General features: G+C 35.7%; 1 protein-coding gene across 1 annotated transcript; it reads left to right on the forward strand.

The window, feature by feature from the left end:
* The first annotated feature begins 10,399 nt into the window (after positions 1–10,399).
* On the forward strand, positions 10,400–11,490 carry LOC114352439 (spore coat protein SP85-like). Its single transcript, XM_028304051.1, has 2 exons — positions 10,400–10,495; positions 11,129–11,490. Exon 2 carries the CDS (start codon positions 11,131–11,133, stop codon positions 11,395–11,397), a length of 267 nt encoding a protein of 88 aa, XP_028159852.1. The 5' UTR covers positions 10,400–10,495; positions 11,129–11,130; the 3' UTR covers positions 11,398–11,490.
* The last annotated feature ends 2,554 nt before the right edge of the window (positions 11,491–14,044 follow it).

Here is a 14,044-nt window from a genome sequence, read left to right on the forward strand (position 1 = left end):
AGTGTCTAATTAAAAAGTTTTCCCCTAACAAGAGCGGACGTGTTCTTAACGGTCGAGATTGATCTTGATTGGCTCGTGTTTGCTGTATAAGACAACCTTACTTCACAAGTTAAACTTTAGTCTTTCACAACTTAAAATGTAGGAAATCACTTCGCCTTGAGAGTTGTTAATAAAAATATTCTTAAATATTCATAATTCACTGTACTATTGTATAATAAACATGTAGTAATATGAATGATCTTACGTGACTCACAAACCTACATATTTAGGTTATGTGTTTTTCATAAATTGATTTTTCACTGAAAACAAAGTTTGACTGTACTTTAAAGTAGCTTCAAATTATATGAAAAGTCGACATTCACAGAAAAAGTGGTTGTTAATACATAAGTTACATTACAGTATCGATCTAACGATGTTAATTAATTTCATATACCACATAATACCTATAATTCGCCCGGTCCGTTACCGACACGGCCCTAACGAACAAGAGGCGATCACGTTGTCACAATATTGACCGGGAATGTTTGACGCGGGTTTATTAAGCACGTACCCGTGAAACCTAACACAACCATGTCCCCTACAAAGCCGGTAGAGCGATACAAATTCTTCGATGTTTATCGCGTTCAAAACATTATTAAACTACCTTGATTTTCCTAATAAAATAAAATTTTGATATCTAAAAAAGTTTAGCTAGCGCTGAACTCCTTCAGTCAGTGCCTCAGGAATGGGAGCGGCAGGGGACGGGTGACATTGTCATATTGTGACGTGACAGAGCTTACAAATCTGCGGGTCTAGTCAAAACGCACTTTAAAATCGCAAACCCATCGCAAACCAGTCGCAAACAAATAAACAAATCGCAAAAGAGGTCGATAACAAAAAAGGCTTAGTCAAACGGCAAAAAATCGAATCGCAAAGCCCTACCTATCGATAATCGAAAGACTGGTTTGAAATTTCCCATACAAAGGCTTAGCCAACATGCATTTAAGACTCAATCAAAATCGAATCGAATCGCAACACCCGCCATTTTCATTGCGATTACTTAAACCCCGGTGATAAGCTTCGATTATATCGAAAACCAATAGGGTGAGTTGCACCACCTAACTTTGACCGTAACTATGACGTTAACCGGTGTTTTTTGTATGGAGTTTGACAGATTTTAGACGTTTGTCAAAGTTAAACTAAGATGGTGCAACCCACCCTAAGGCTGTTTTGACAAATCCGTATCGCGATGTCGTTTTGACAGCTAGTTTGACAGCGAAGCATAGACGTAAACAGAGAGCAGAAAGAAGGAAGAAACTAATTTAAAAAAAAAAGCTAAAAAAAGTAAAAACAATCGCAAAGTCATAGACATTTTTTAACTTTTATTCGATTTTGAATGAACTTTTATATCGCCGCGTCGTTGGTGGTTCAATGTGCATTTTGGCTGCCATTTTCCGATCGAATCGAATCGCTGGTGACGCGGCGACTGACATTAGTGAAAACTTCACATTGGTTTGCGATGGCATTTTGACTAGACCCACAGAAAGAAGGAAGAAACTAATTTAAAAAAAAAAAGCTAAAAAAAGTAAAAACAATCGCAAAGTCATAGACATTTTTTAACTTTTATTCGATTTTGAATGAACTTTTATGTCGCCGCGTCGTTGGTGGTTCAATGTGCATTTTGGCTGCCATTTTCCGATCGAATCGAATTACTGGTGACGCGGCGACAGACATTAGTGAAAACTTCCTATTGGTTTGCGATGGCATTTTGACTAGACCCACTGAAGCATGTCTGATGTCTCGCTGACGTTTGACGTTACAAAAACACCCGCCCGCGCCGCACCCATAGGTACCCCAGGCACAGACTGAGTAAAACACTAGACATCTAATTATCTTTCACTCAACTATTAGGCTCAAATTCGAAATGAAGTATAAGTGGTATATTCTCTAACTAATAGGTAAACATGCCAAAAATACAACAGCCACTCAAAATAATACTTAAAATAATAAAAAACTCAATAAACAAGGCTTGCTTATCCAATTTCAAGTAATATAATTTCACATAACTCAACTAGTTTAGTATCACGCTGGGTCGTCGGAAGTTCATCTGAATTTAAAATGACATTTTAATTAAATTTAACTGACTGCTATCTTGGTACTATTACTTATTCTGTGCTGATATCTCAGCTCTGACTCTACATATAATATTAGTATTAAACAGTAGGTAACTAACGTTTACACTTGAAAGTTATTTTCATTAACATTTTGTACTCATCATGAAATGTACCATTTTGAGAGCATATTAGATGCAAACTGTCATCGTACCACGGATTGGATAAACTTTGATATGAGTTTTGTAATAACAAAATTGTGAATATGAACATTAAACCCGTGAATAAAATATAAAAAGCAGTAGTATTTTGACATACTATGTGACTGTCTTTAGGCGTACCTAAATAAAATGAAAAAGCAAAGAGGCTTTTGCTCACAGCCCCTTAAGGAGATCCCAAACATCAAATTATTCTACAGCTGTGGCTTGTTATCGATAAGTCATATTTAATTGTACTAGGTATTCCAAATAAGAATATGCTGTATAATAAACAAACAATTTTCACAGAAAAGAGCATTCCATTTGTACTCAGCTGAGTGTAGTAATAAACTGAAAATATTTTCACAGCAGCTTAAAATACTAAAGAGTGCAACAGTGATGAGTTGGTACTTGTTGTACACATCGTACCTACAACAGACTCAGTTGCTGAATTTTATACAGCAAATATTGTCTGAACGTGACTCCAGAAACCACAATGTAATGTGCGCATCACAAAAAACTGCCCGAAACGAACTAAACCTTATCTTTCAAACAATACGAACAATTTTTCAGTGGTCTCATCCACACAGGACCCGAGTGTCGTTTTTCATAAATAGATGCAGCGGTATAATTTCCTTTTCTTGTTTTTTTACGCAGCTGTTGGGGCTTATTACAGGATTCTACTAACCCAAAAATATGGAATACCTTTTTCAGCACAGTGTAGAAGGTGCGGTAGATAATATCAAATGTTTTCACGTGACATACTCGTACCTTAACTACGAAATGAAATATGCGATGCAGTATTTGCTAACCAAAAAATACTAATCTATGACAAGATTTAGATCCAGTACATTATTGACACTTATCGCAAAAGTTTGTTTGCATGAATACATCAATTTTAGCTACGGAAAAAACGGATTTAAAATATTGTTGAAGCGCGCAGGCTGGACGTTAATATTTTAACGAGTTGGCCGTATGTTATCAATTTTTTACGCTAAGGTCGGCCGGCTCTTTATTCATGAGCCCGGTGACCAGCGGATCGTTTTACGATCGTCGATTTGCGGACCGTCTGGTTTCTGGTTCGATTCTCGATGCAAATTCGTCCGTTTTATCGCACACTGTAAACCGCTCGCCTCCATAATATATTTTCTGCGGCCCGCAGTGCCAAGATACTTGCCGTGCAATTGTTATCGGATGACGTATGAACGGTGTAATTGATTCTCTTGGAAGAGAACCCGAAGATAGCGTGAGAACCCCGAATTGGCAATAAGCCTGTCGGCAATTTATGAATTCGGTTCTGGTTTCATGTAATATACGGCTGATATTTCGCATGCGACGTCGACTCGAATTTAAATGGAGCTAGTTCTTAGAATGCATTACATCACGAAAACTATTTATAAAGGTATGTTTCTCCCTTTTACTGGTAGGTACGTAGATAGGTAGGAAACATGTCTTATAAAAACACACTTTCTAATTAGTTAAGCCATTCTTACGCAATTCTACGAGTAGGGCTTAAGAGCTTTATCGCTACCGTGGCAAAATGGAGGAACCATACTCATATCTCTCAAACTACCTATAAGTTTTCCTGAAAACGGCAATAATAACTTAATGGACGCTCACAACTTCCGCAAGCATTATTTCCATAAACGACAATCGCCACAATAGTGTTCAAAATGGAATAAAAAAGGCAAACAGAAATAGCGTGTATTTTATTCACGAGCCGCCAGTAAAGCTATCAGACATGTCCAAACTTCGCTGAGTGCAGCTTGCTTTATTTCCGTTTGACCTGTCCCGTTCGATGCTATTCCTGGAACACCACGGGCCAGACATGTTCATTCCGCCGACAAGCCGAATGCAACTCGTGACAGCGCGAGGCTGCCGCCGCTGCAGCGACACGGCTCTGCACTTCCAAATTTGAATATTTAATTGCGATTATTTTGGCGCAAGACTGACTAATTAATATAGCAAATTGACGTTTCTAGTGCTGTCCCGCGACTCCGCTAATGGAAAAGGCTTATTCCGAGATATTCCATTTTACCGAATCAATTCGAATTTTAAATTTTCTATTTGCATAGGTTGGCGACGGCTACTTTACGATTGCAGTTTCGTATTCTTTGTTTGGTGTTTTATTTTGTGCATTTCGAAGAGGAGCTGCTACGTGATACGGACTCGGTGCCGGCATAAAATATTTTCGAGTTGACATTGTAGTCTTTCTATTGAATTTCACACGAGCTTTCAAAATTTCCTTGTGCTGGGGTAGCACCCTCCGTTTGGCTGTTAAATGTTAAACTTTAATCAATTCGCGAGAATTCAGTGAACGTATTCTTCTACAAGGAATTTATTTGTTGCGCCTTTGAAATTTAGGACGGTTTCGAATAAGGGCAATATAAACACGGGACGCGTATATTCAAGGAGCCAATGTTTATACAAATTATTTTAATTTTAAAACCGTCAGAATACAGACATATGCATTCAATATTTTGTCTATGTATTACTAAAAGCCAAAAGTTCTACATCAGAATTATTTACAGGGACACGGTGTGACCAAAAAAATCACTCCGAATGTGCCACACGAGACTCATAGAGCAGGCCCGCTCTAACTTAAACCTAACTTAGACGTAGGGCCCCGGGGGAGCGCGCGGACCTGGGATCACATTAAAGTGCGAAACATCCTTGCTCCGGGAGAACTATATTGAAATAAATAGAACTACCTGATATGTGACATGTTTTAGGGACTGAATTATGAATATAATAATACTAGATAATATAACAAAGATAACTAAGCACGAGTATGTGTTTAAACCATAGACGTAAGTAGTTATAAAATTAAATCTTTTTTATTTTACACACAAATGGTAGACTTTTATTCGCCTTTTTTTTTCAGAATAACTAACATTGCTTTGATTGGTGGTTGACCGAATACAACAAACAAAAATTGAGTGTTTTACCAAAAGGTTTTTTTTTAATTAAGTATTTTACATAACTTCAAATAACAGAAATTATTTTTTTTTAATCTATGAAAGTCTTCTTTAGACTAAACCTGAACGCATTTTCCCTTTACCTACCATCGTATTATTTTTCGACAATCGAAAAAGAAGGTTGAATAAACAACGCTTAAAAATCGATTGAATATTCATACCTAAATTATCTCGAAAAATTGAAATTCAACCAATTGAAACTCAACCAAAAAGCCTAGTGTTGAGTATCATTCTGTAATATGCATCTAGTTTATTAAATATACATTCGCAATACTCTCCTGTCGCCCTGTCATTCAGTTGAAGAACCCTAAATTTCGCTGAAGCGGCCTAGAGTCCTTTACAACCAATCTCTAAGGCTGAGTTGCACCATATTACTTTAACTTTGACAAACGTCAAAAATCTGTCGAACTCCATACAAAAATCATCGGTTATTGTTAAAGGTACCGTCAAAATAAGTTGGTAAAACTCAGCCTAAATATGATAATAGCCTTTATTGAACACGTCCAAATTGAAATCGGTAATCGGAAACCCGAATAGACAAGGTGTCAAACTTTTCTTTCGGCATATTGCGGGGATGAAAATTTAATCTGTCAGTCATCCATGACTATCTCGTTTGATGCTCTCTCGAACTTTTGACGGCTGCTTCTCCAACTTTGAGTGCTTCACCAAACTCTATACACTTACTTCCCTTCGAACAGGCGGTTAAACACAGAGGTACAGAGTTGGCACGCCCCGTTACCATTATTTGTTTTTGTAACACAAAACACACTCGCAACTTTATTAATTATACTAGATGGATTGTGGCTCTTTTCAGCGGAATAAAATTATGTACATTTTAACTCCCGACGGGAAAACAGGGTTGTTTTAAGTTTGTCTGTTAAGCGTCTTGTGTGTCTTTAACACTACTTATCGACATCTAACGAAGTGCACTACTTCCCTCTACCATCAACAACAACAAGTGACCTCAACTTTGAAAGAATTGTGAAGGTTTCAGGTTTCATTCAACGCAATCGCTCACAATTGGATCGAACGTGAACTGAGCAAATGAAAATTTCATAGCCCTCGAGCGGAGTCGTTAGCTCGCAGTATGTTTTCCGTATATTAGTTTAACCCTACGTTGCGGGTGGGGTCTAATAACCCAGCGGCAGTTCATTCAGTTCATTCATCGGGAGCCAGTGTACCGTAAAAAAGAGCTGAATGTTCGCTCCGGTCGACTGGCCACTGCCAATGAAACCTCTCGATTGAAATGTTTATTCAAACACAATGGATATGTGGAGTTTGATCCACATAAAGAACAAATGCCGCAATTCGGTCAGATGAGAACCATTTTGATAATATTAATATTTACGTCCAGTGACAAGCGGGTTAATTTAATTTGTAAAAACATAACAAATAATTATATTAGTATTGAAAATATTACTGAACTGTGGAGGTCCCTTGTGCGTATCTGCACATTTCTTTAAAATATTATAATTCCCATTAGGTAGGCCAACACATGTATAATTTCCATGTTAATTACAAGGCTTAATTTAAAATAAAAAAAAATACACGCTAAAGAAACCTCAACTCAATAAAACAGCTAAAATATTACCGGTAACGTTCCCATTGAACTTGGAGAGAACCTTGACTGAACTCGTTTACTTCGTAATCAGGCTCTTAAAATTGTTTGCGACGGAAATTTTGGGACTAATTAACTCAAAATAAATCCACCAAAAGGCTACGAAACCGACTGACCAATTAGCCGAGTTGATTTTAAGCTGAGCGAGCTAAGCTTGAGCGCTCAATTGAACGTGCATATAAATGATTTTCTTGGAATATAAGTAGGTACATGAGAAAATCGTTTATCCAATTCATTTGTAATCTAAATAAATCACACTACTTACAAGCAGATAGGTAGGCATTTTTGGTATCGAAAAGTTTATAATGTTATTCCAAATACCGATTTTTTTTTTTCACAGAAAGACTGGCGTCTCTCGGGAATGTCTTTACCATCTTGTATTTCTTGGAAATAATGTAAATTCACAGTAGATGTTACTTCAATTTTGATTTCGACGCCGTGCTGATCTCCAAACAATAAATTCTCAATCAAATAACTATTTGTTGGTTCCAAACCAACTAAAAATCTAATTTTAGTCAAAGATAGTTGATTGTGTTTTCAGAGATACTATTTTAAGAAATAATTTGAGTCTTGGAATTCTTAGTAAATGTTGTAAACTATCTAATTTTATCGCTACAAATATTTGCCGTTATTTTCTTTTCCAGGGAAAATGAAAGAGAGGACTACACCGTAAGTGGTTATAAGGCATGGCATAAACTCAAATGATTGCACAACTGCCAATAATTCAGCCAACAATCGGAGTAGTAAATACCAATTTACATTCCCGTTGCAGTCGGTCGGTAATAATAAAACCATAGTTCATTGTGTGTCGACCAAAAGTCAGTACGCGCAGAACCGCTGAAAGTCAACACAACCACAAAAACTAGGTGCGTCAACAGCACAACCGGCTAATGAAAAGTAAACTGTACGCCCGTTAGCGATATAATCATTAGGGTTCCAATACCGCTATTGGGTAACAAACTGGAAATTCATTTTCAAAACAATAAAGAATAATGTATTTTTTTTAAACTACAGCTAACTCTAAAGACTGGAGTGGGTAAAAAATCGCGTGCTCTCAATATTATTGTTTTGTATTTAAGTTTGGAACGGCAAACATTTAGGTAAAATACACAATGTTATTTTTATTATTCGTTTTGTAATTCATTCAAAATATTTGGTCTTCAGAGGAACTCTACGGTGAGTAAATAGTTCGTTTCCTTCGGTAATTCCACCCAATAAATACCTTAGCCGCTTTTTTTTCCCTCTCGTTTACTTTTTTCGTTTCCGACTTGCGACTTCCTTGTTAATTAGCAAGGGGTGTTAAATTTATTTTTAAACTTGTCTGTGATTATACATTTCTGTTTTTTTTTTTCCTTTTAGACTCTACTTTCTCGCCATTTGTTATTTGACTTGCTTAATCATACTGTAAACAGATTTTTGTGTTACTCTGTCAAGCATTATTTAGAGACTATAAAGTGTTATATGATAAAAAAAGGATTTTAAGGAACTAGGAACATTTACAATACATCTCATTTTTTGATCCAAAATATTAATGAAACAGATGTATTCATACTGTACCGTAATCGTACTTCGCATAGCTTGTTAGATTGTCCACATAATGTGCTATATCGTGACGATAAATGACGGTTCATTTGAAGGGACACAACATACTGGGCATCATAATATACATATTAACCCATTATAAAATGTGCGTTAGGAGAGCATGGCTGCAGCAAAATTCATATTTTCATCGTTAACGTTAAAGTCAGCAGGTATCTATGTTTATCACGAACTCATATCAAAAAGCATAATGCAATAAAAAGCGTATCACCCCTTCATAAGACATACTTCTCGCGATGCGTCACGCTTAGTTAACTTTATTATGATAAACGTATAAACTGGGTGTATTGTCGAGCTTTCCTTGCGTCGAGGAAATGCGTATAATAAAGGCATGCCCAGAAAGGAAAGCGAAATGAATGCCCCACAAAAAGGAGATATAACTCGAAATGTCCACACGCAACGATCCGTAAAATAGTCTTGAGTCCGTTTAAAGGAATATCCACAAAAACATACTGCTCAGAGCGAAGGGCACTTTGGGCTGACGGCTACATGAAGTGGATGTAGGGAATAGGCAGCCCTGTAGATATATCTGATCCAATATTCCTATTTCTTTGTTCTAGTTCTAAGAAAAATCTTGCTTTGCAAGAGTAGTTTTCTTTATTTCAGTCTAGGTACTCAAAAGTGAACTTTCTGAAGTATTTCAAGCTTAATAAAAAATGTAGCACACACAATTTTGCGTAGAATTGAGTAATACATTACAAGATCTCACAAAACTGTACAGTCTAGTCGTGTGAACACACAAGTCTCCATTGAAAAGAGCCCTTATGCCTTATAACAGCTATTTTCTTATCTAGCTCGTGTCAAACTTTCCGGCTACAAAGGCAATAGATACTCTTAATTTACTTATCTATTCATAATCCAATATATTTCATCATTCAACAGACGCCTTAAATTAATAGACACAGCCACTAATGGCCCCTCCATCAAAACACAAAACAAAGGAGGCAACAGTAAACAAAAACTGAATGGCTATTACAAAACATCCTTTTTCGAAACCGATTGGGAATTGCGCCCTCCTATCCCGACAGGAAAATTCCATTTCCCAAATACAAAACTGAGAAGAGACGACACAACCTAAATACCTTGTAAGTAAACGAAGCGCAATAAGTAAATAGCATTTTCTGCTTTGTGGAGATCTCAAAACAAACGGGCGATGAAAAACTCCAAACAACTTTTAACGATTGCTGTTTCTCGTGACTGGATGGGATTGTTTTGCGGTGTATCGTTTTTCTGCTAAAGTTAGAACTGGTTGGATCTATCTGTAATGTATTTAATGTTGGCTTGGTATATTTACAAAGGACTGGTTTTGTTTTTCTTTATATTTCTAAAATAATAGCATAGACAAAGGCATGGTTTGCTGATGCACACACCGATGATGATGACTCCATGATGTGTAATTGTGCGTCTATCATTCAAAACATTTTTGAGGCGAGCAGGAAAAGTATCCCAGCCAAGACTGAACCTTAAAATTTACATGAAGGCCTTACTACACAGTAAACCATACTTACTCCATTAACAGTCACAATATACCTGCTTATGTGTAAATTCTTGGTTAAGAAATATTTTTAATTCAATTCAACTTACCACTCAACTGGAAACGAAATAATTAGAGGAAGTTTTTATGACTTGCAAAACTATTGTTCCGAATCAGAGAGAAAAAGATGATTAAAGCTATATCTACCTATGAGTAATGATTTAGGAGAACAGACATTAAGCTAAGTACGTGGTACAAAACAATTCCGTTGATAAGATTATTAAAAACACTACGTTATCACTGTGTCTTATCTTCTTGACCGATTGGTGATTGTTGTGATTGTATTTTAAGGTGTACAACACAGGGTTAAAAGTGCAATGAATTAGCCTTATCAAAATAAACAAGCTCACGTGCAGACCTACGGAAACGCAATAAAACATGAACACACACTGTTTCTAAATCAGTCTATTTATACAACCCGAAGACAATTGGCAGATTTGTTATTGTCATTCCTTAATAAGTACTACAACATCCAGAAAGTGAGTTTCTTAAAGTTTTGCGTGCATACACCTAGTATTTAGTTAACCAAGGCTCTAATTATTATAAATTGTGAAAGAACAGTTTCTACAATAAAATGTTATTAAGTAGATGATCAATAGGATGTTATGTTTTTCTTTTAAAATTGTTCAAAGTTCAAGACAACTTACAGAAAATTGTTGAATTTATAAGATTTATATGAATGTTACAATCTAATAGCAACTTTAGTTTAATTTGTAAACAGAATGCTATTGACTGATAAAAATCATATAAGCACTTAAATCTGAAAACACTTGGTAATTTCATAAACAAGCTCCTAATAAAAAAATATGTGTTGTAGATAACAAATTGTGTATATTGTAACTATACTTACGAGCAAAAGTATGGAATCATCCCCTTGTGTTTTGTTCCGAGCCATCATAAGAACTGAATGCCTATGAATGTATCTTTGGTATTAATTTAAAGTACTAAATAATATCACCTTTAAAATAGTACCATTTTTATTTATCTTCTATTAGTCATTTAGTTCTTACGATCGTTCATAACAAATAGGGTGATTCCATACTTTTGCTCGCGAGTGTATTAATGTAGAAGTACTATGAATGTAGAAATCACATTAAAATGTCTTTCGGTAGGAATGTCTCAACCGATGCCGATGCCGTGCGGAGCCCACTGCGGGACCTACTGCCACCCTCACTGCCTCTACAACAACAACGGCGGGTCCACCGTAACAGTCGTCGACCACAACCCCTGCTACCCCCCACCTCCCCACTACCCCCCTCATCAGCACCCGAACTACCCACCACAGTGCCCGCCGCAGTACCCACCACAATACCCGCCAGGTTGCTGCCCACATCACCCCAATTACCACCACACTACGTGCCCGTGCCATCAAGCTCGCTAAAGTGGACATCTGTGATATAGATCTTTTTATTTGATGTTTTTTTTTTAATAATCAATTGAGAATTTTTTATTACTATTATTTCTACATTTATTTACCAAGAGTTATAAGAACTGAAAATGTTTGTATAAATAAATCTTTAAATACCTACCTATGGTGTTGTGTCAATTACTAATAAGAATTTATAAAAACACACTCACAAGAACAACTTGTGTACTTACATATTCACTAAACTTCAACATTGTAACAATAAAATGCCAATTTTTGATAATTTCAAATCTGAACTTAGTTTCGTTCGTGTAAAGGTAGTTATTTTAATAATGAACTGTTTTATATCCCATGGTAAGAATAGGTAAATATAAGTTTTATTTACTGTAAACATAGATAATTTATCATTGTAAAGATTACAATTGGTCATGCCAAAGTATTTTCCGTGTTGATATAATTATCTTATCAGTTCACAGAAAAGGCTGATTTGTTATGACTTAAAACTATAGTAGGTATGTTTATATAACTTTCACATTCACAAAGGTACAACCTTCGAACTTACGATGAATGAATCATTTCTGAAGATTGTAATCGTTGAATAATATAATATTTTGATGGAAAATCCATATTTTTCTAAATCTATGTTGTATGTAATAACTTGACTAACATAGCTGATTTAAAACAGTCATTATATGATCTTATTCTACAAAATACTCTAAGTATACAAATCTATCTTATCAGTTCAATGGAAAAGCCCAAAGGTACGGAACTATGGAATGATTAATTCTGTGACTTGTGACTTTAACAATAAGGTTTAATGTCTACTAAAGTTACTATTCAATAGTAGGGTAATAAATATCGATTATTAGATGTACCTACATAATACACCGACCATTCGGCAATAGTTCAGTATCTGAAAGATTGTTCAGAGAACTAATCGTGGTTCTCTCTCTAAAGAGTTTAGAAGTTAATAAGAAAACCACACAGGTAAGTTAATATTTTTTCCACCAACTAAAAGTAAATCTACTTTTTAATTTTATGAATGTTTATGTAAAATTAATACCAAATCCTCCATACTACTGATAAATTACATAGATCGGCCATTCTCAGATGAGCTAGTTTTTGCGTGTCCGGGCTGTTAAATCGTTAAAAATGACAAATTAGAGACATGCAAGTATTTTTATATGTTACTTAACAACCCTATCTAGCTGTGCATTAAATCATAGGCCTCTAGAAGATANGACAGGTGACAGTTAAACCATAGACAATTGCCATATGAAAAACACACTTTTCCAATATTTTTGTTTGCCATGAGATTCTGGTACACCTATATTCCTAACCTAATAACCGCACGCACAACACCTACGTAATTTACGCCCGTATTCACAAACATGTGAACTATGAGGTCTCACAGTGCACGTGGACGCACAGGGTCACACACGAACCAATCACAGAGTTCTATTCAACGCTGTGCGTTTAATTTGCTGCTTCACTTAAGCAAGTATCGTTTATAAATACGTGTGTTAAAATATTTTGTGGGTTGTAGAGATGAAAGAAGAACGGTCACGCCCCATACAAAAAAAACCCAGACCCGACAGAAACGAGACATATCTCAGTTTTTTTGTCATGTCTTAATTAGTTAAATTATATATTTTTTATATTCGAAATCTATGTATAACACCAAAATATTACCCTTTGTTTTTGTTCAGGCGCTATACAAAAACTAATACAAAATGCCTATTTATCACCAAAATTGGTAAATGTATGTACCTAAATGTCTATTACAGCTGCTATGGAATGTATCTAGGTGACCTGGAGATACAGCCGGATTATACAGGGTGGAAACGAGAAGTTACAAAATCCAAAAATTCAATGTTACCAGCTTCCATAATCTGTAACCTATTATTGGTACCATTTGAAAGAGCTCGTGAAGCACTTTCAGAATCAGTAACTATTTTTTCGATATCTTGTATAGTTTAGAAATAATCGAGTGAGAACACTTATCGTTCCATATGTATAACCACCCTGTATAATCCGGCTGTATCTCCAGGTCACCTAGATACATTCCATAGCAGCTGTAATAGACATTTAAGTACATACATTTACCAATTTTGGTGATAAATAGGCATTTTGTATTAGTTTTTGTATAGCGCCTGAACAAAAACAAAGGGTAATATTTTGGTGTTATACATAGATTTCGAATATAAAAAATATATAATTTAACTAATTAAGACATGACAAAAAAACTGAGGTATGTCTCGTTTCTGTCGGGCCTGGGTCACAAATGACCGTTCTTCTTTTGTATCAAAAGTTATGAAGCAATCTACATGAACATCTGGCTGTAGGTAAACAGTTTTACATTCGTTTTCGATCCGTCATTGTGATTGATTTGCCATGTCCCAAAATTCTGATTTATGTATGCGACTCTATGTACATAAAATCTATAACCTTTTAAACACTTTGTTAAATTTAAACTTGGTATTTATCAAGACCACTCGTTCTTTTGTTCTGATTACAAGCTCGTATTTTTTAGATTCAGATACATTCCAATTATGGTCTATTTCTGATACTTTGATAACTGCTGCTGATGCGAATGTTTTATTGGGTCTTGAATGACTTTTCATCATTCGCCATTATCATTATTTCAGTTGACCTCCAGCAT

Source organism: Ostrinia furnacalis, unplaced genomic scaffold (genome assembly GCF_004193835.3).
Source record: "Ostrinia furnacalis isolate ACB-3 unplaced genomic scaffold, ASM419383v2 OfSCF1353, whole genome shotgun sequence".
Classification (NCBI taxonomy): Eukaryota; Metazoa; Arthropoda; class Insecta; order Lepidoptera; family Crambidae; genus Ostrinia; species Ostrinia furnacalis.